The sequence below is a fragment of the Scyliorhinus torazame genome, chromosome 2 (genome assembly GCF_047496885.1).
Source record: "Scyliorhinus torazame isolate Kashiwa2021f chromosome 2, sScyTor2.1, whole genome shotgun sequence".
NCBI lineage: Eukaryota > Metazoa > Chordata > Chondrichthyes > Carcharhiniformes > Scyliorhinidae > Scyliorhinus > Scyliorhinus torazame.
In genome coordinates this window covers 207,226,397-207,248,674 of record NC_092708.1, presented here as the reverse complement: position 1 = coordinate 207,248,674, position 22,278 = coordinate 207,226,397, and the positions used below count along the sequence as shown (strand labels likewise).

The 22,278-nt window shown below is 51.2% G+C and overlaps 1 protein-coding gene across 6 annotated transcripts in view; it reads right to left on the bottom strand.

Annotated features, from left to right (window-relative positions):
• The window catches only part of LOC140395386 (fibronectin-like), a 161,807-nt gene that overhangs the window by 13,123 nt on the left and 126,406 nt on the right, over nt 1–22,278 (bottom strand). For 5 of the 6 annotated variants that reach the window (XM_072483085.1, XM_072483103.1, XM_072483109.1 and 2 more), the window contains 6 exons: nt 19,209–19,385; nt 18,491–18,580; nt 16,630–16,809; nt 14,295–14,384; nt 10,969–11,432; nt 9,130–9,268 (listed from right to left, as the gene is read on the bottom strand). In XM_072483085.1, the coding sequence (XP_072339186.1) occupies nt 9,130–9,268; nt 10,969–11,432; nt 14,295–14,384; nt 16,630–16,809; nt 18,491–18,580; nt 19,209–19,385 (1,140 nt within the window). The remainder of the gene's footprint in view (nt 1–9,129; nt 9,269–10,968; nt 11,433–14,294; nt 14,385–16,629; nt 16,810–18,490; nt 18,581–19,208; nt 19,386–22,278) is intronic. The other variant, XM_072483095.1, reaches the window with a different exon arrangement.

The following is a 22,278-nucleotide window of genomic DNA, read 5'->3' as shown; positions in this document are numbered from 1 at the left end:
GTTTCCCCCAGGAGTGGTATGTGCTGGTTACCAGACCCGGCAGAAAACTGAGAGTTTTGGCTGAAAAGTTGGAACAGACTTGTGTTATAGCAACAGCCAGTTTAAACATGGAGGCGGGGGAAGGACTGATGCAAGCTGGAAGGCTTCAACTTGACTTGATGGCCTTTATTAAAGCTGAATTCCAGCAGCAGAGGAAACAAATGCAGGAGGATCGGGCAAAGGCCATTGAAGAAGCGGTGACACCCCTGAAGAGTTGTTTGGGATGGGTAGAGGAGTGTTTGGAGGTGCAGGGGTCATAGATTTGGGAGATTGAAGGAGTGATCTCGGACCACAGGGATCGTGTGGTGACTCTGGAGGCGGAGGTGGGGCTCCTAGGGGACCTTGTAAAACGTTGAAAGCAAAGGTTGAGGAGCAGGAGAATGCCTCGAGAAGGCAGAACCTGCGAATAGTGGGCCTGCCTGAAGGAGTGGAAGGTGTGAGCACCACGAGTTACGTCTCGAAGATGCTGGTGGCAGAAGGGGTGCCAGTGGTGGTTGATGGGAAATGTTCAGAATGGAGTTCAGTCACAAGTGGAGTACCACAAGGATCTGTTCTGGGGCCGTTGCTGTTTGTCATTTTTATCAATGACCTAGAGGAAGGCGCAGAAGGGTGGGTGAGTAAATTTGCAGACGATACTAAAGTCGGTGGTGTTATCGATAGTGTGGAAGGATGTAGCAGGTTACAGAAGGATATAGATAAGCTGCAGAGCTGGGCTGAGAGGTGGCAAATGGAGTTTAATGTAGAGAAGTGTGAGGTGATTCACTTTGGAAGGAATAACAGTAATGCGGAATATTTGGCTAATGGTAAAGTTCTTGAAAGTGTGGATGAGCAGAGGGATCTAGGTGTCCATGTACATAGATCCCTGAAAGTTGCCACCCAGGTTGATAGGGTTGTGAAGAAGGCCTATGGAGTGTTGGCCTTTATTGGTAGAGGGATTGAGTTCCGGAGTCGGGAGGTCATGTTGCAGCTGTACAGAACTCTGGTACGGCCGCATTTGGAGTATTGCGTACAGTTCTGGTCACCGCATTATAGGAAGGACGTGGAGGCTTTGGAGCGGGTGCAGAGGAGATTTACCAGGATGTTGCCTGGTATGGAGGGAAAATCTTATGAGGAAAGGCTGATGGACTTGAGGTTGTTTTCGTTGGAGAGAAGAAGGTTAAGAGGAGACTTAATAGAGGCATACAAAATGATCAGGGGGTTGGATAGGGTGGACAGTGAGAGCCTTCTCCCGCGGATGGATATGGCTGGCACGAGGGGACATAACTTTAAACTGAGGGGTAATAGATATAGGACAGAGGTCAGAGGTAGGTTCTTTACGCAAAGAGTAGTGAGGCCGTGGAATGCCCTACCTGCTACAGTAGTGAACTCGCCAACATTGAGGGCATTTAAAAGTTTATTGGATAAACATATGGATGATAATGGCATAGTGTAGGTTAGATGGCTTTTGTTTCGGTGCAACATCGTGGGCCGAAGGGCCTGTACTGTGCTGTATTGTTCTATGTTCTATGTTCTATAAGGCCCCTGAAGTGGACTGAGCGCACAGGTCCCTGAGGCAGAAGCCTAGAGCTGGGGAGCCGCCGCAGGCGGTGATTGTGAGACTCCACAAATTTGTAGATAAAGAGAAGATTCCGCGATGGGCCAGGGAGAAGCATACCTGCAAATGGGAGGGGAATAACGTCCAAATTTATCAAGACATCGGAGCAGGGTTGTCAAAGCGGCAGGCAAGCTTCAACAAGGCCAAGGCGGTGCTGAACCGGCGGCAGATCAGGTTTGGGGTGCTGCACCTGGTGAAATTATGGGTGACGTTCGGAGGCCGGTGGTGCAGTCCACGGTGAAGATATGGAATCAGTTGAGGATGCATTTTAGGGTAGAAGGGTGCTAATGCCACTGTGCGAGAATCATGGGTTTGAGTCAGGGGGATGGATAGTGTATACAGGACATGGAGGGAAGTGGGGCTGGTCAAGGTGAGGGATCTGTATTTGGAGGAATGGTTCGCCAGTCTGGAGGAGCTCAGGAAGAGGGTAGAGCTGCCGAGGGGCAGTGAGTTCAGGTATCTGCAGGTTAGGGACTTTGCGCAAAAGGTCTGGAGGGGGTTCCCTAGGTTGCTGGGATACACCCTGCTGGAGTGAATGCTGCTTCCGGATGTGGAAGGGGAGTAAAGAATTGGGGATACATACAAGTGGCTGGGGGAGGAGGGAGGCGAGCAGGTGGTGAAGATCAAGGAGAAATGGGAAGCGGCATTGGGGAGGGGAGATCAATTGGGCAGTATGGAGTGTGGCACTGCTTAAGGTAAATGTGACCTCCTCTTGTGCGAGGATGAGCCTGATACAGGGGCGGTGCGCAGGGTGCATATGACTCGGGTGAGAATGAGTGGGCTCTTTCAGGGGGTAGCAGATGGGTGTGAGAGGTGTGGGCTGGGGCCAGCGAATTAAGCGCACATGTTATGGGGTTGCGGAAAATTGGGAAGATTCTGGGTGGGAGTGTTCGCGGTCTTAGCCAGATTAGTGGAGGAGGAGGAGGACCCGGGCCCTTTGATGACGATATTCGGGGTTTCAGAGAAGCCGGAGCTCATGGAGAGGAGGAAGGCCGATGTCGTGGCCTTCGCCTCTCTGATTGCACGGCGGCGAATGTTGCTGGAGTGGCAGTCGGCATCGCCACCGGGGGTAGCGGCTTGGATGGATGACCTGTACGACTTCCTGCAGTTAGAGAAGATAAAGTATGAGTTAAGGGGCTCAGGGGGGTTGTGGGGTGAAAATGGGGGGAATCTGTACAGACTGTATAGTTGATTGTTGGGAAGTATGTTTCCTGGGGTGTTTATTCGCTGTAACCTGTTTTGATACATGTTTGTAATAAAATAATTTTTTTTTTAAATGAAGTGAGTGGCGGGAAATTCTGGCCATTGTTTTCAGAACACTTCATGATCTGAACACTTCCACTTTCCTCAGGCTGTCCCCCACATTGCTGTGAGTCTGGGGAGTCACATGTAGGCCAGAGTGAGGAAGGCAGATTTCACTTCCCTACAGGACATTCGTGAACCAGTTGGGTTTTTATATCAGTTTGTTGGTCACTGCGAATAGCTTTCATTTCCAGATCTACGTTGAATTCCAATTGGGCCAGCTGTCACTGTGGGGTTTTGAACCCACGTCCCAACACTAAAAGTGTTACCAACAGCTCCCTGTCATTTAATGATGCTGACTGGGCGATAGATATTGGTCAGCCGCTGTGGAGAGAACTCTTCTGCACCGCTTTGAAGTGGTGCTTTGGGGTATTTTACGGTCCACTTGAGAGGGCAGGCAGGGCCTTGCGTTTGAAGCCTCCTCCAGAAAAGCTGGCACCTCTTGACAATGCAGCATTCCCTCAGTGCTACAGTGGAAGGGGTAAAGAGGATTTTGTGCCCAAGGAGTGCAACCTCCTTAATCAGAGAGTAGAGCACCTCCACAGTGGGAATGGTGCCCACGTTGGGTGGCAGAATATTGCGGAATCTTAAGTGAACAGAGCTTTATTAGGAAGTAATGAATTCCCTGTTGCTGAGGGGAGGGGCAGCCTTTTCTACTAATCACTCGATATACCAGCATATGCAGCAGTCCGAATCACAAGGGATCCTTTCACATGGGTAGACCCACCCATCTCTCAACATTGCTCGTGTGGTTAGTTTATTAGCCCTGGGCTAATCCATATTGACTGAAGAATTAAAAGGCTTCTACTGTCTGCTGCCTGACTGCCCCACATGCAAACAAGACAGCAAGTTGGTAAATATTTGCTCCTCAGTGGTGCATGCCGTGACTCGAGTGTGCGCCTCAGTCAGCTTCACTGGACAAGCAGAGACGGGGGATTGGCGAACAGCTCGCACAGGCCAGCGTTCTCAGCACGAATTCACCTGAAGGAGACAGGCATAGGCCCAGTTCTTCGGTTATAACTGCCGCGCAGTTAAGCTCCCAATGTGCACATCACAGATGCACAAACATCGAGCTCCGGCAAGTTGGTCTTGTATTTAATATCCTCAACCATTGGGTGGAATTACCTAGCACATGACGGGCAGGGGTGGAACTGGAAAATGCCATTCAAACGTTCAGCGGGACCGGGAGATCCTGACCGGGGTGGGGCTGGAGTATTCCGGTCATTGTGTTTGGATCACTCTATGACCTTTACACTCCCTGGGTGCGATTCTCCAGAAAGATATCTAAGGTAGCGAGTAGGAACTGTCGCGAGCTTCCTGATGCTCGGCCCAGCGAGGCCGGCAATGCTATTCAGCATTAGTTGGCCCACTTGACGAGGCCCCACGGGCTTCTTGCCGCAAATGAAGGCTCGCCGCTTTATTCACCAGGACCGCGCTAGCCAGACCCCTGCTAATAAGGCCAAGCAGCACTTAAACAGCACTTGCACAGCCAACCCATCAGCTCGCGGCCATGACGCCGAGAAGACCAGCCCCAAGATTCAGCGATGCAGACCCAGGGAGGCTCCTAGATGCGGTTGATGCCACAAGGCAGCCAGTGCTGCCTGGGATGCGGTGGTGGCGGCTGTAAGCTGGGGGAGCATGACCAGGAGGACTGGCTTCCAGTGCCTAAGAAGGTCAACGACTTACACAGGTGGCAGCACGGGTGAGATGACACCAACGTCACCTCCACCGCCCCCCCCCCCCCCCCCCCCCCCCCCCCCGCCATTTCCCCATACAAGCCAAAACCTTTCTGTCCCCATTCGAGCATCCACCTCACCCAACTCTACATGCAGATCCCAAGCCTCCCTTCACACCGCTCTCCGTTCAACACCCCCCACCAACCCTTCCTTCACATCCACCACTGTGAACCACACATGCGGCTAACAATGCCCTCTCTGTGTCTCCGCAGACGTAGCTCACCCATAATCACCAGGAGAGGGCCCAGACTGGTGGTAGAGTGCCGGAATTAAGAATCCTCATCTCTTTTGAGGAACGGGCCATGGAGGTGACGGAGGTTGGTGAGGTCAGACCAGTCACCAACGCAAAGGCTGGCGGATACCGCAGGTGAGGAATCACCGGGCTCCACCCGTAGGACCTCTCAAACGTGAGTTCTTATTGCCTTACTGACTGATCTATCCCTCCCACTGACCACATGCCCATTCTCCCGGAGGTCCTCCAGCCAACCCATCCCGGGAGTCGCCCTCTCCAGTCTCCCAGGAGAACACTCGGAGGAGAGCTCCGAGGAAGATACAATCGATGCGCCACAGCTATCATCCCCACTCTCCACCAGCACAAATACACGCACCTCGGTGGAAAACATTTGTCAGGCTTCTGGGGCACAATCTGGTGAGCAGCACACAGCTGCTGATGCACATCAGGTGGAGGCAGGAACCCCCAGGCGAGATGGCAGTCGGAGGGCTTCTGGATCGCAGCACCCAGCTGGGTCCCTGCTGAGCCTCTGGTACAGGGTTACCCAGAGCTGATGTAGACAATAGGGTATGGTCGGGATAATCATAGGGAAATGTTAGCGACCCTCCAGCAGGTCCATAGCCAATTGAAGGGGTCCCAGAGTCTACGTCGCAGGAGATGTTGCTGGCAATGCGTGGCACCGAGGCCAACACTGCTAGGGTGGCGACCACAGTGGAGAGCCTGGTGCACACCTTCGGCACCATTAGTGAAGGTGTCCAACTGGGGCGGCACGTGGCGCAGTGGTTGGCATTGCTGCTTACGGCGCTGAGGACCCGGGTTCGAATCCCGGCCCTGGGTCACTGTCCATGGAGTTTGCACATTCTCCCCGTGCCTGCATGCGTTTCACCCCCAACAACCCAAAGATGTGCAGGGTAGGTGGATTGGCCATGCTAAATTGCCCCTTAATTGGAAACAATGAATTGGGTATTTTTGAAAAAGTGACGGTGGCCAAGGCGTCACGCAGTCGGTGATGATCCCGGCTGAGGGTCTTGGCAGAATGTTCACCTTGCTGGGGGATGTGACCCAGTACCAGGCTGGTCTTGATGAGATGCTGTGGGAAATGTCCTGCTTTCAGATGGGAATGGCTGAGGCGCTGCAGAGCTTGTTCCAATCGCAGGTGGGCATTGCTGAGGCCTCTGGCCATGCTGCTGAAGGCTGAGGCACTGCAGAGCATACCCTGGGCAGGTGGGAAATGGGAGTGGGTGAGGCATTGATGAAGTACAAGGCCACATTCGAAGTGAATCGGGCAAGTATGAGGGCCTGCCTGGCCCTCCGGGCTTGCCGGACCCTCACCGCTGCCGCCTGTCCTGCAGCCTCTGGCTGATCCACCGGTTCCTCCCTGGGATCATCCTCCAGCCCCTGCTGGTCCGGCGCCGCCTCATCATCCTCCTCGGTGGCCACATGTTCCTCATCACCAGCCTCCAGCGTGTCGCCCCGCTGCTGTGTCAGGTTGTGGAGGACACAGCAGACCACCACAATGCGGGCGACCCCCCCCCCCCCCCCCCCCCCGGGAGCGACCACTGGAGCAGTTGAGGCATCGGAACCGTATTTTGAGCAGTCTGATGCACTGCTCAATGACAGCCCAGGTGGCCACGTGGCCTCATTGTATCGGGTCTCCGCTTAGATCTACGGCCTCTGTACTGGCGTCATTAGCCAGGTCCTCAGCGGGTACCCCTTATTCCCCCAAGAGCCCGCCGCCCATCCTGGGATTCTCCTCAAAGAGACCGGGGATGACCCGATTGCCCCAGGGTGTAGCTGTCATGCACACTCCCTGAGAAGCGTGCGTACATGTGCATGATCAACAGGTAGTTGTCTCACACGAGCTGTATGTTCAGGGAGTGGAACCCCTTCCTGTTACCGTAGGGCACTCCCAGATGGCCCGGTGAACGCAGGATGACATGCGTGAAATCTATCAGCCCCTGGACCTAGGACATCCCGGCGATGGCGTAGAATCCTGCTGCCCGGGCATCCTGTTCAGCTTGGTCCATGTCAAAGTTGATATAGCTTTCTGCCCGGGCAAACAGGGCACCCGTGACCTGGGAGAGATGCCACACAGGTCCCCGCTCGAGTCCTGGAAGGATCCTGAGGCACAAAGGTTCAGGGCTGCGGTGATCTTGATGACATCCGGGAGTAGGTGTCCTCCTCCTCCACGTGGTTCCATGTCGTGAAGACATGGTACAGGTGCCGCACCATTGCCTTCTTGGCGCGGAGCGTCCTGCGGCATGTGCTGGCCATTATCTGCTCGAACGACCAGCAACGCCTGTACACCCTGGGCTGTTGATGGCCTCCCCCTCTGGATCCCTCCCTGGCCTGATGGGTGGCCAGGTCCTCAGGGTGTGGGGTGGACTCCGGCCCATGGGCCGCCCACTTGAGGATCCGCAAACACTGCTGTTGTCGCCATCTCTGGCATCTGGCCGCTGTGGGGTCCAAAATACCATCCATAGCGTTCAATATCTGTAAGGCATTGGGAGAGGGTGGGGTGCTATGGGTTGTAGGTGGGGCAGACAGGCAGGGGCTAGGGTTGCTGCAGAATGGGTCACACGATCCAGAGGTTGCCATGCGCGGTTGCCACCCCCCCACCCAGTGCCTCCCCTCCCATGGCCCACCCCCACCAAGGGTCTCCAGTCCCGCCGAGCACTTGGCAGCAAGCCCAGCTCCCCGGGCTCTTAGCCTGTGAGCAAAGATGTCTACTCACCTCCTCGGCTCCCGCAGAAGCCCTTCCACCAGGTTCACGTTCTTCAAAAGGAGTACTAATTGGCGCCAGTATAACCATCATGGGAAGCTGTTGGATATGGGGTGGCTCCCGTTAATTGTACGGAAATAGGGCTTAAGTGATGATAATTGGTTTCTCGCCACACTACTGCGAGATCCCGATTTTGCCTACGGAAATGGGTTGGTTGCGTCGCAAACTGTTTGACGCCTGGTGCAGTTCTCGTTTTTCGACTCTCCCGTTATTCACTGGCCTTGTTTTGCTTGAGCGCAACGAGGCTTGAGAATCACGCCTCCTATCTCTAGTTTCCTCCCCCAACCCCACGGTCCTCCACGAGCTCCTGACACCAACACCCATTTCAGCTATTCCACATTCAGGTCCGTCAAGATGTTCGCCTCTGGCATTCCCTCCCAATACTTCTCTGCCATTTTCCAGCTCCAAGTAGCTGCTTAAAGCCTACCCCTCCAATCAAGTTCTGGGCCACTTGTCTACAGTTCCTCAGGAAGCTCGGTCAAATGTTCATTTATTGGGCCTCCTGTGAAGAATTCTGGGATGTTTCGATACATTAGGTGGTACATAAATGCAAGTTGTTGTTGTTGTAGAGGATCCAGCAAATAGGGGTACTGGTTGGTGATGTGTCCAATAAATTCCCTTTTCATTACAGGGTCGCTGAATGTTACCTCCTTGCGCATTCTTTTCCACGACAACCAGTAGCTCGAGGGCAGCCACGCTCACCGGGCCGAGCCCAGTTGCTTTCATCAAATGAAAAGTGCCACCAAATGCCCAGCAGAGCCTCGGGTATGTAGAAACAGAGTCTCCCTGGGGACCGCAAGTTCAGCCGTTCTCCTTTGGGTCTGAATGTAAGAGGATGGTGGTAGGGTCGAGGGGAGGTGGCTTTGGTGAGTTGGCGAGAGGGGTGGGTTTGCCGGAGGATAATAGGCCCCAGTGAAGGGAGGGTCGGTTCTGGGTAGCGGACAGACGAACCCACTGAAGTAGGGTGGGGGATGTAGAAAGACAGAATTATTAATGCCCCCAAACTGGTGGGCAGCACGGTAGCATTGTGGATAGCACAATTGCTTCACAGCTCCAGGGTCCCAGGTTCGATTCCGGCTTGGGTCACTGTCTGTGTGGAGTCCGCATATCCTCCCCACGTGTGCGTGGGTTTCCTCCGGGTGCTCCGGTTTCCTCCCACAGTCCAAAGATGTGCAGGTTAGGTGGATTGGCCATGATAAATTGCCCTTCATGTCCAAAATTGCCCTTAGTGTTGGGTGGGGTTACTGGGTTATGGGGATAGGGTGGAGGTGTTGACTTTGGGTGGAGTGCTCTTCCCAAGAGCCGGTACAGACTCGATGGGCTGAATGGCCTCCTTCTGCACTGTAAATTCTATGAACAAACTGTAGAGGAGCCTTCAGGCTGCCATGTCAGACTGACATTTGGAAATTTAGCTGGCTTGTGACAACAAAAAAGTGCTACTTACAGGCATTTCCCACAGTGATGACGTCCTGCAGAATTTTCTGCTTCCCTGTCCCATCCAGAGCCTCGACGACAATGTTGTACTTTCCCCCTGACACAAGGTTAGGCAGCACGGCATACGTAGAGGTTCCTGGTACCCGGAGCTAGAAGTGAAAATGGACAAGGTCAACTGGAACTTCTCTGTAACTCCCCTCTCATTCTTGAGAACAGCTACCCTTTCCTGGGTGGGGATGGGGTGGTTTCTGGATCATTGCAACCCCATGATGAGGGGGGCCTCGCAAAAAACACCTCAATGCACAGGATTAAACCTCAGAGGCACGAGGGAGGGTTCCGCTTTGGGATTGCTCAGTGGGCTCGGCCTAGTAGTGAGATCAGGCCCTGGGGGCTCAGTTTGACATGGCCTGGAGAGAGCTCATTGATTTCAGATGGATCACCAGTGTAGCCTGAGCACGCAAGTGGGATGAAGATGGCCCCATTACTGTCTATTTCCCATTGACCTTTTCACAATGCCACCCCATAATCGAACTGACTGTCCCAATCGAGATGCGCCTTTCATTCTGCAATTCGAACTCTGTCCTCCTAATTTGGGAGCTCAGTGTCAATCAGCCATAGTCGAGGCTGAACTCGTTGCCTGGTTGAAGCTGCTCAATCACAAGCTCAAGACATCTTTTTAACACCAAGGCAATGAATTGTGTTTTGCGTTGTAAAAATCGACTGGGACCGAGGATTGTAATCCTCAAAAAATGAGTGAAAACCCTATAATCCTGTTGAACAATAATGGATGTTCAGGCTTCAGGCCTAAGTCTACCGGGAAGAGTACCTTGAGGTGGCTTCTCATTTCCGTCTGGGTGGCTATTAACTTCAGAATACCCATCCCATGTGGGCTGTAGCCGGAGCTAGACTTCCCACTTACGCAACAGAGGGGACGTCACCTGCATGCATTGGATTCAGGTACCCAAACTGGATGCTAACTCTCTGCCAGTCACAGTCTATCTGGGGTGGTAGAGGGGTGCACAGAGGAAGAGGTCAGTTAACCAATCGTCACTCTGTTGCCTGCAGTTGGCGTCATGGCCTCTCTCAGCGAATGCATCAGCTGCGCACATGATCAGCATTCAGTCCATGGGCCATTACCAACTGATCTGTCTGGAATTCTGCATGTTAAAGGAGCAATGGCGGTACACAGGGTAAGGTCCAGCTAGTATTATTTTGATTCTTTCGTGGGATGTGGGCTTCGCTGGCAAGGCTGGCATTTGTTGCCCATTCCTAATTGCCCTTGAACTGAGCGGAATTGCTGGGTGATTTCAGAGAGGCAGTTGAGAGACAACCTCACATGCTGTGGGGCCTGGAGTCACATGTACTCCAGACCGGGTAAGGACAGCAGATTTCCTTCCCTAAAGGGATTTTACAACAATTGATTATGTTTTCATGGTCATCATTACCGAGTCTAACTTCATGTTCCAAATTTATTAACTGAATTTAAATTCCCCCGGAGACCTCGGTGGGATTTGAACACCCGTCCCTATGACCCCACAGCATTAGCCTGGGACTCTGGGTTAGTAATCCAGTGACTTTACCACTACCCCACCATCTCCCCTTGTTATCTTAACATCCACAATTTGGGTTGCCAACTCTAGTTTAAAGGATTCCTGGAGTCCTCCTAATCTCCAAATGACAGTCTTCTTTCCCCCCCCCCACCCTGCCATCTCCAATTTAGTTATAATTAAAAAATTGAAGTACTGCAGTCGGTTAATCTTTAATTCCCGGAGACCCCAGAATAATCCTAGAGACTTGGCAACCCTTCCAGAGAAAGCACTGATTGACGCATTGAGAGATAACCGTTTACCTGGAAGGTTTGATCCTTGTTGCCTACAGGATTACATGTGACCAGGTACTCCAAGGCTAGGGTTGTCGGTGTCCAGGAGACGATGGTCTTGGGCTGTCGCACCTCCCCCGAGGGGGTGATTTCGGCTTCTTCTGGCTGGTGCTCGGGCCCGTTGGGAAGGTCTCCTTCTTCGAACTTTATTCCTTGTGAGTGGAAGGTTGAGGTTTGGGTCTTGCCGTGAGTTTTCATGTTGGGTTGGTAGATCGGCGGGCTGATGGGGGACTTCTCGCCGGAGTCCCCTGGCTTTGTGCCAGAATCGATGGATGGCCTCTTGTCGCCTTCCCACCCTGAAACCGGCACAACATTGCCCTCGTCATACCTAGACCCCGAGGACAACTCTGACTGGACAAAAACCGAGGGGGCATCCAGGTTCTGGGGCTGTTGGCTTAAAGGCGGGGAAAGAGTAGCAAGCTGTGGAAAGAGGGCTTGAAAAGCAGAAGAGCAGCGGCAGGTTAAAGATTTGCTGGCGGCGTTAATAAGCAAAGTCAAAGATTTTTTTCTTTAGTTGCTGTACACAGCAGGGTTAAAGCGTGCCAACAGTCAGTCGATTACTTGCCCCAGTTACCAGCTTGCAATGTTGTGCACCCCCACGACATACAGCACACACTCTGACCATTACCAGCTGTGCAGAAGCACCTATAGCAATGCAGCAGAGACACACTAAGATGAAAACTGATGCTGGCAGAAGCGAGCAGGAAGGTTCAGCCGACATTGGCCATTCAATCGTCCGTCAATGGTCCAACGTTACTTTAGCTTTCATGGAGGGGGGGGGTTGCTCGGCATGTTTTGAGTGAGAACATTTGGGAACTGTTACGACTGTTTTTTAGCACTCAAAAACTCCACTTCAAACTTCACTAGCCCAATCACATCTGAATAAACAAGCTGTATTTTTGGCCACATGTAAAACAAGCTTGACAAAACATCATTCCAATGGATCTTTCTATTAATTTACCTTATAGAATATCTCACTGCACAGGAGGCTGAGTGGCCTGTTGAGTCTGTTTTGCCCCATTGAGAAAGCCCTACAGTTAAGCCCACACCCGTGCCCTTTCCCCTACAAATACTTGCCCTGCCAAGTACACCTCATATTCTCTGTTTTGGAAGTTACTATAGAATCTGCTTCCTCTGCCCTTTCAGACAGTCCATTCCAGACCACAACCAATGACTGAGTAAATAAATGCTCCTCATCTTGCCTCCAGATCAGTTGAAGGTTGGTCTATAAACCATGTGGACCTGCATGGGTTGTTCAGTCAGTCAGGGTAGGGCTGCACAAACAGCAGCGGTGGAGGTTGTCAAAATAAGTTGAGACTTCACTATCTCGGTCACTGGCAACTTACGCCTGCCCTTCCCCTGTTCCTTCTGGGTAATGTCTTGGGAGAGGTAGGCCACAGCATTTATTAGTCTCAACTGTTTTTTAATTCCTTCATTCGACGGGGATGTAGTTGACAGTGCCAGTATTTCTTGCCCATCCCTAATTGCCCTTGAACTGCTGCAGTCCATGTGGTGTAGGTACAATGCTGTCAGGGAGGGAGTTCCAGGATTTTGACCCAACCATAAAATCCCTACTGTGAAGAAGGAGGCCATTCGGTCAATCAGGTCGCCACTGACCCTCCGAAACAGCATCCCACCTAGGCCCACTCCCCCGCAAACCCACCTAACCTTCACATCTTGGACACCAAGGGGCAATTTTGTATGGGCAATCCACCTAACCTGCACATCATTGGAATCAAACCCTGGTCCCTGGCACTGTCAGGCAACGGTGCAAACTAGTGTGCCACCGTGTTGACCCAACAATAGTAATATATATTCGAGTCAGGGTGGTGAGTGGCTTGGAGGTGGACTTACAGGTGATGGTGTTTCCACATGTCTGCTGCCCTTGTCTTTCTCAATGGTAGAGATTGCAGCTTTGGAAGGTGCTGTCAAAGGAGCCTTTACGAATTGCTGGAGTGCATCTTGTAGATGGTATGCACTGTGCGTCAGTGGTGGAGGGAATGAATGCTAGGGGTGTGATGAATTCTGCCCCTTTGTCTCCAAAGTCACACCACCTACCAATTGGCACTCATTGCTCTTGGTTGGTACCTGAAGATTGGCACAATGCTTAGGGGGCAGAACTGCACCCTGGGAAAACTCAGAGAAAAACAGGAGTAGGCTGCAGAGCCTCTAGAACCTCCTTCACCATTCAACCATCTTGTACATCAGCTCCTGTCCTATCCTCAAAACTCTGACCCCAGTAAAAGAATTATAACTACATATCATATGCTAGCCAAAATGTTGAAATGAGTTGCTTCTTGCATGGCAACTGTCTCTGCAACAGAAACTCATCAGTCATACACACTTCCTGTCAGAATTTATCAGCAATTCTTCCAACAGTTTGCAATGCAAGGTTATGGCAGCATTCAAAGCCACTCCAAATATACTTCTTGTTCTAAGCTTTAGCGAGCTAACTATTCCACGAGTGAGCATTACTAAGTCAGATGCCTCAAAGACAGTGGGGGAGGGGAAGCCACCCTGAGCCTCGACTAAGAGAGATGGGCAGTTAAATGATTCTGCGTGAGCTGAATTCCAGACCCGCCTTAAATCTGGAGCGATGCCTTTATTAGGAACTCACTGGTAACTATGAAAAACAGTCTTGCTGATTAAACCCTGTGCCTTTCTGAAGTACAAACATCTGGCTTTCGTTCTGAATCCCACCCTTGTAAGCTCAGCTATGACCTGTCGCAAGCGAAACAAATTACAGGAAGAGCGATGGTCTCATGTTAAGTTGCGATTGGTTCCAACAAAGTCTCACGCGAGCATATTACGAACACGCATATTAGACCACTCGGCCCCTCGAGCCTGCCCTGCCATTCAATAAGATCATGGCTGACCTGATTGTAATCTCAACCCCACATTCCTGCCTATCCCTCATAACCTTTCAACCCCTTGCTTATCATTGCCTTAAAGATATTCAATGACTCTGCCTCAACCACACTTTGTCTCTGTCAGGAAAACAAATGATCATCCCTGTCCTGAATGGGTGACTTTTATTTTTAAACAGTGGCCCACTACTTCTAGATTCTCCCACAAGAGAAAACATCCTCTCCACATCTACCATGTCAAGACCCCTCCGGATCTTATATATTTCAATCAAGTCGCCTCTTACTCTTCTAAACTCCAGTGCATGTGAGCCTAGCCGGTCCAGCCTTTCCTCATAGGTTGATGTTAGAAAGTGACTTGAACAAAATAAAGAGAGTGTGATGCACTGAACTGTCCAGTCTTCCTCTCACTCGTTGCAAGAGATGCCTTACCTGTGGTTTCCTTCCCACTCAGTGGCTCACTCTGTAGAGAGTCATGAACAGCTCTAATTAAGATGGTATATTCAGTACCAGGCTGCAATCCTGTAGGGAGGAAGAACACCCAGCCGTTTAAAGTTTCTTTTGAATTGGAAACATTCAAAGGAATAGTTATTCTAGATACTTCCTGGGGGAAATGAAAGCCGACGGGATGGATTCCCCGTTTGGGAGACTATGGGCTGGATTTGCCATTCTGGAGACTGAGTCCCCATGCCGGCGTGAAAAAGGTGGCATTTTATGCCAGGAAAACTGCCGCAAAATGGCCACTGATTCCCTGTTCCGGGAGGCTAGCAGCCAGGCAGCATAGAGCTCCCAGCTCTAGCTGATTTGATTTGATTTGATTCATTGTCACATGTACCGAAGTACAGTGAAAAGTATTTTTTTGCGGCTGAGGGAATGTACACAGTATGTACAGAGTAGACAAACGAATAATCGACAGAGTACATTGACAAATGGTACATCGACAAACAGTAATTGGTTACAATGTGGAACAAGGGGCCAAACAAAGCAAATACATGAGCAAGAACACCATAGGGCGTCGTGAATAGTGTTCTTACAGGGAACAGATCAGTCCGAGTCTTCAGACTTCTGTACCTTCTGCCTGATGGAAGGGTCTGAAAGAAGGCAAGCCTGGGTGGGAGGGGTCTCTGACAATGCTGTCTGCCTTCCTGAGGCAGCGGGAGGTGTAGACAGAATCAATGGGAAGGTGACAAGCTTTTGTGATGCGCTGAGCTGAGTTCACCACACTCTGCATTTTCTTGCGATCTTGGGCCGAGCAGTTGTCATACCAAGTGTGATGCAGCCGGATAGGATGCTCTCTATTGCACATCTGTAGACGTTTGTGAGAATCGATGCAGACATGCCAAATTTCTTGAGCTTCCGTAGGAAGCCGATACGGCCTGGAGAGTTGCCGGGTCCATGGCCTCCAGCAGCCGTGCCGTGCTTCTGGGCGGATGCCGCTCGCGGACCCGGCCCGCAAAGTAGTCCCCCCCTCGGCCGACATGCGCACCCGGACCGCCCCACCAGTGCTCCCAGCACGACTATGTCCCCCTCTGCCTGCGGATCGGCCCTCCCCCGACTGTGGCGGCACTGGACTGAGTCCGCAGCCACCACGCTGAGTTCCCGACGGATGAGACCACATAGGATCCATGCTGTCGGGGAAGGAGCATCACGGGGTGGGCCTCAGCCAACGTTCTGAGTACGCCGCTTTTCAGGGGGCGGTGCATCGGGGATTCTCTGCTCCGCCGCCAAACGCAATTTCAGCGTTGGGGATCGAACAATCCAGCCCTATGTGTTGTCGCGTCGTGGCAACAGTGGCATTTTACGCCGGAAAAAACGGCGCAAAAGCTGCACAGATCCTCCGTCTGGTGGGGGACTAGCAGGGACGCAGAATAGATCTCCCGGCTTTAGCTGCGGATGCAGCCGGAGAATTGTTGGAACCGTGGCTGCGCATGCACACGGCGGCGGCCTGCAGCGGACGCGCCGTGCAACATGGCACTGGCTGCACGCGGACCAGGCCTGCCTAATAATGCCCCCCTGTAACCAGGCTTTCCAATCCGGACCACCCCCCCCCCCCAGTTCCCCCAGCCCCTGCCAAAGTCCCGCCTGCCCGTGGAACGGCTCCCACCCAACTGTGGAGGCGCTGGACTGTGTGGCAGACCCTGGTTCGATTCCCGGCTTGGGTCACTGTCTGTGCGGAGTCTGCATGTTCTCCCCGTGTCTGCGTGCGTTTCCTCCGGGTGCTCCGGTTTCCTTTCACAAGTCCCAAAAGACGTGTTTGTTAGGTGAATTGGGTATTCTGAATTCTCCCTCCGTGTACCCAAACAGGCGCCGGAGTGTGGCGACTAGGGGCTATTCACAGCAACTTCATTGCAGTGTTAATGTAAGCCTACTTGTGACACTAATAAAGATTATTATTACATCTCCCAGAGTAGGACATTCCCAGATTCACTGGTTTCTCCATACAACAGAAGGATCACATCCCGAATGAAGGATTGAAATGAGAGATCACTGTATCATATAATGTGTGACCAAAATGGGTAAAGAGCCTATCAATACAATGACCAAGAGCTCCTCTTGTATTTTTAGAATTGGGCCTACTCAAAATGGCAGGCCATGGGTCTGTGGTCAATCCAATTGGGACTTTGTGAAAGTACTCGGTAGAATTTAGCATCCTCCAAGGTTTTGACCTATGTAACCGAAAGTGTGAACCCAACTGGAAACCTCTAGGATCTGCTGCCATGCATTTGTGATCACAGTGGGTGAGGTGGGGGATGGGGGTCAAGGTTACCTGTGATCATTGCTTCTTTGGCTTTGTCTGTTGGCTGTGGGTCGAGCTCCAGCGGATGCTCCCCCATGGCGTTGTAGGTGATGAAGTAACCGGTGATCTGGGCGGTAGGCCGTTGCCACGTGAATAAGATGCTGCTGGGCGTCTTGGAGATGAATCGAAGATTTGATGGAGAATCGATTGCTGTGGTGGAGGAAGAGGGGTGGATGAGGTGGGGAAGGTGTGGAAACAGGAGAGATTAGTTATTTTTTACGCTTCACTGGAAAATCAACAACCACCCACTTCCTTGGCCCTTGTGACAGTTGTCCTGCTCCTGACTACAGGGCTATCCCACTCCGTGGCCTCCAAGGGGTATTCAATCCCTCCCTGACATTCCAGTTTCCCCAAAGAGAACAGAGATTTCCCTTGGCAGCAGGGATCGTTCACTGGCAAAATGACGGGGGATTTGGGGCGGCGGGGTGGGGGGGGGGGGGGGGGGGGGGGGGTGAGGCACTTGTCCCCTCCTTCCCATTCCCCAAACATTTTGTGTCTCACAAAATTAAAGGCAGGCCGACGCCTCTCCCTTAACTGAGTGAAGAATTAAAAAAACACCTGGCATGTTGCTGATGGTCACCTGAAGACGTCACATTAACACGTGACTGGTTTCAGTGCTGCCTCTGAGCCGCGTCGGGTCACCAGCCGTGGTCTCTGTTCACACAGCCGGTGCTTATTGGCATCCTCATTCAGTGACAGAAGCAATCTAGGATACTAACTTTCACATATCCAGCTGCCCACATGACAACAAAGCCCCTGAGATTGATATAGCTCTGCCTTCCTTTGGCAGCCTCGCGACGTGGAGACTGGAATCAAAATGGAGACTGAGGCGGTGGTACAGTGATATTGTCGCTGGACTAGTAATCTAGAAACCCAGGATAATGCTCTGGGGACCTGGGTTAAAATCCCCCAAGAGCAGACGGTGAACTTTGAATTCAATAGAAGTCTGGAATTACAAACCTAAACAATTGTCGTAAAAGCCCATCTGGTTCATTAATATCTATTATTCGGAAGGAAATCTGCCTCCCTTAACCGGTCTGGCCTACACATGACTCCAGATCCATAACAATGCGGTTGACTCTTAACCACCCCCTCAAGGGCATTTAAAGATGGGCAATAAATGCCCTATAAGCCAGCAACGTCCACATCCCATAACCAAATTTTATAAAAGTATTGATGAGGGGGTCATTCCAAGACACCAACGGCTTTTTAAACATCAAACATCATTGCTGACAATAATCAGTAATGGTCCCTAACACAAAGCTCTGTCAGTGATGCAAGCTAGTAACTAATCTGTCATATATTAAAATTTGCATTATGTCCAGCGCTCAATTTTTGGGCATCAACCGGTCTACTAAGCTCATATGTGCCTCCTGGGTGGGGTTACATAGCTTCCACGTATGCACTCCTGCCTGCAGTTGGTCCTCCCCCAGCTAGGTGGAGCCACAGAAGCCAATAATCCTCAGGCCCACAGCCATAACACCATTGATGCACTGCTTCAGAGAGCAAATGCCCCGGTAAGGGAGTTAAAACTAGCTCCCCTACTGCACTCCCCCCCCCCCCCCCCCCCCCCCAGTCCCTTTGCAGAGAGTGTCGAATTTGACATTGGGGGAAGGAGAGACCAGAGACTATCCCAGAGAATGTGACCAGAAGACATTGAAATCGCCAGTGTGGAGATTATGCTCAGTGGAAACTCTACTACAGTGATGTTTCATCCTGATTGGGTGCGGTTTGTGAATGAGCAAAACACAGAACAAGCGTTAAAAATTAAAACGGTAGCACCCGACGACGAACGAGACTCTTCCTCTCTCGCTCGGGTGGGCTTCCTCACCGGTTCGAGCTGTGACTGTGGAGGGTGGACTGCGAGAATCGCCGCTCAGGGTATAGATGTTGATGTTGTACTCGGTGCCTGGCAGAAGGCCTGTGAAAGGAGAGGGAGAGTAAAATATCCGCATCAAATCCAAAGGGGGAAAGGTGCCCCCGACACCAAAGTAATAAAACACGACGGCCGGGATTCTCCAATCCCGCGGCCAAGTTCTCCATGGGTGGCCAAGCAAAGGTGAGATCACTGACAAGGGGATCAGGACTGATTCTGAAGTAGGGGATTCATGTTCAATCCTTTGTCAAGTCGCTGGTCTGGCCTCAGCTGGAATACTGTGGCCATTTGTGGACACCGTGGCTGAACTTTTCCGGCCCTTCCCGTTGGCGAGATCTTCCAGACCCACTTGCTGGTGACAACACCCCCTCCCCCAGTCCGTGCAGCAAGCTGTGATCAGCCTGAGAGAGGGGTATAAAATATAAAATAGGGTAAGTACTGGAGGGGGAAACATTTGGAGGGCTCTGAGGAAAGAGCAGGGATGTGCGACCAATTAGATAGCTCTATCAATGGGCCGGCACAGACATAAAGGGCCAAGTGGCCTCCTTCGGCGCTTTGCCATTCTATGATTTGAGACACGTTGCAACATGATTGAAAAGCAAGTGTGAAGGATGGGTGGGGTCAGTAAAAGCCACCTGAGATATTTAATCCACTGGATTCTCCTAACTTTTACCTGTGAGGGTAAACGTTCGTTGATCAGGCCCCACTGTCCTCTGGACAATCCCGCTGCCGCTGGAAGGAACAGCGTCAACTTGGAATCCAGTGATGATCTCGGACTTGGTGCGCCACTGCAGTGTGATGCTGGTCTCCGTCACCCCACTGATGCGAATTCTCCTGGGTGAGCTGACATCTAGCAACAGAGCAAACCAGGTTACAACAATAACTTGCACTCATGCAGAACTTTACCCACAGCAAATCCCTCTGAGGGGCGGCAGCAGCAAATGCATCGGGCAGTGCAGCACTGAGCCATAAACAACGATGGCCTAATCCAAGAAGTAGATTTTAGGGGGTGGTTTGGCCAAGGCACAGAGTGGAGTGATTTCAGGGGAGATCTCCAGAGCCGGGAATGGGGGGTGCTCTTGTTGCTCTTTTTAGCCTTAGTTTATTAGCTCTGATTACGTCACCTTTGCTCACGAGTCGCCAGGTATCTTTCTGATACCGCCATGTGGTTCAAGTTCAAGTTATGATTAATAGGTCAGCACACCGCTTAGTAAGATTGAAATCAACGGTCTTTTATTATGTACAACAAGCAATTTTTATACAATAATCCTACTATCTATATAATAAACCTATCACTACTGGCCAATACTTAACTTTAGGAAGAGCCCACCAGGTCAGGGAAACGAAAGGCTTGTCCAATCAAATCTGGCCCGCGGGATTCAAAAGGCTGCTACAGGTCAATGGCTAGGAGTCTCTATCGGATAGCGATCGCTGGATTCAAACTTACAGTTGCCGGTTGCTGTTCTTGCGAAGGTCACGAGCAGGCGAAGAAGAGAGAGAGCGAGCGAGCTCTGAACTTGGCCCCTTACTTTATAGGGCCCAGGGGCTTCCCGCCTCTCGGGGCGGCCCTTGACCCTGAGTCCCAAGTGATTGGACTGGCCCCCAATCACTGGGTTCGATACGTCCAATTGCGGGGCGATACCCCGATCGGGGGGTGGTCGTTCACCTGCCTTTGTTTCGGCCACTGCAGGCGCCGACCGGTCTAGCCTGGTATTCAATTGCTAATATGTTGCAATTGTTCCTGGGGATAGCTGATTAAACTGCAGATGTCTGGATTGATGGGTTGTTAAGAGTCCTGAATATGGGACTAACAGGAGAGGATCACTGGGAGTAATAATAGGGGGATTACTTGGGTAGCAATAGTTGATAACTGAGAGTAATAACAGGGAGACCTCTGGGGGCAATGGGATCACAGGGGGTAATAATAGGGGATCACTGGGAATAATAATGGTTCGGCAGGAATAACAATACAGAGGTCACTGGGAGTAATAATAGGGGGATCACTGGGAAAATTGATAGGTGATCACAGGGAGTAAAAATAAGGACGATCACAGGGAGTAATACTAGGGAGATCATTGAGGTAATAATATGGGTTCACAGGGAGTAATAACGGGATTCCTTAGTGGGGGTTCACAGAGAGTAATAATGGGGGGTCACTGGGGTAATAATCGGGGATGAATATGGTAATAATAGGGGGTTCATTAGGATTAATAAATGGGGGCACAGGGGTTATAATAGGGGCACCACTGGGAGTAATAATAGGGGGCACCGGTAGTAATAATAGGGGAACACTAGGAGTAACAATAGGGGGACAACAGGGTAACAATAGGGGGAATCACTGGGGTAATAGGGGATCACAGGTGGTAATAATAGGGGATTACAGGTTGTAATAATAGTTGTAATAGGAGATCACACGGTAATAGTAGGGGATCACTGGGAGTACAGGAGGACACGGGGTAATAATAGGGGGATCACAGGTAATAATAGGGGATCACTGGGGTAATAATAGGGGATCACTGCGAGTGTAGAAAGACACTGGAGGTAATAATAGGGGATCATTGGGAGTAATCATAGGGGGATCTTTGGTATCTTTTCTTTGTACTTAGATCCAAGACGGCGCTGGAACGTGGAGACTCTGCGAACTCTCCCCCACATCTCTTATAACCGTACTAACCTTCTAAAACTTAATTCTAACACTAATATTACCTCTAACCTTTCTCTTTTATCTTTACTTCCGTATGCTTCACCTGATGTCTGTGTCTATTTACCTTGTGTATTTATGGATGTTCTATGTTTTTCATGTATGGGACAATCTGCCTGGACTGTACGCAGAACAACAATACTTTTCACTGTTCCTCGGTACACGTGACAAATCTAAATCCAAATCACTGGGAGTAATAATAAAGACATCACTGGGATTAATAATAAGGGGACTAGAGGGAGTAATAATAGGGGGAATCATAGGTAGTAATAAAAAGAAAAAAAAAAGAGTCCTGAATATACCTGCAAATGTCTGGGCTGATGGGCTGCTAATAGCCCTGAGTATCGATCTGGGCCGACTTCCCCAGAGCCGAATATGATGTTCTGCCTGCAGCTGTCCGTTTGTGTCTTGTTACCTGCTTTTCCCAGCAGCCTTTCTGGTTAGCCATTTTAAATTGGGTTTTGGCCAAATTAATCGGGACGCAGCCATTTTATGTGGCTACACTCTCGCGTCCAGATTTTTGGAGTGTGGCTCTCGCAGAGGGCTATACGGACCAGAAGAAACAGGCAGGGAAATGCCGTGGAGGGATTTGAACCTAACGGCATGAATTTTAAAAGTCGATGTGTTGCCAGGACAGCAACAAACGCACGGGGCAGTGCGAGTCAGGACGCAGGAAACAGTTTCAGATCACCTCGTGTTTGCTGAGTGTGTGAGGTGGGAATAGCACATTGGAGGAGTTGAATCCAGGGGAAACAAAGACAGGTGGGAGGATTCCAGCAACAAGTGGCACAGTGGTTAGAATTGCTACCTCACAGCACCAGGGACCTGGGTTCAATTCTGGCCCTGGGTGACTGTGTGGAGTTTGCATGTTCTCCCCGTGTCTGTGTGGGTTTCCTCCGGGTGCTCTGGTTTCCTCCCACAGTCCAGAAATGTACAGGTTAGGTGGATTGGCCATGATAAATTGCTTCTTAGTGTCCAGGGAAGTGCAGTTTAGGTTATTGGGTTGTGGGGACAGGGTGGGTGGATGGGTGAATGGACATGG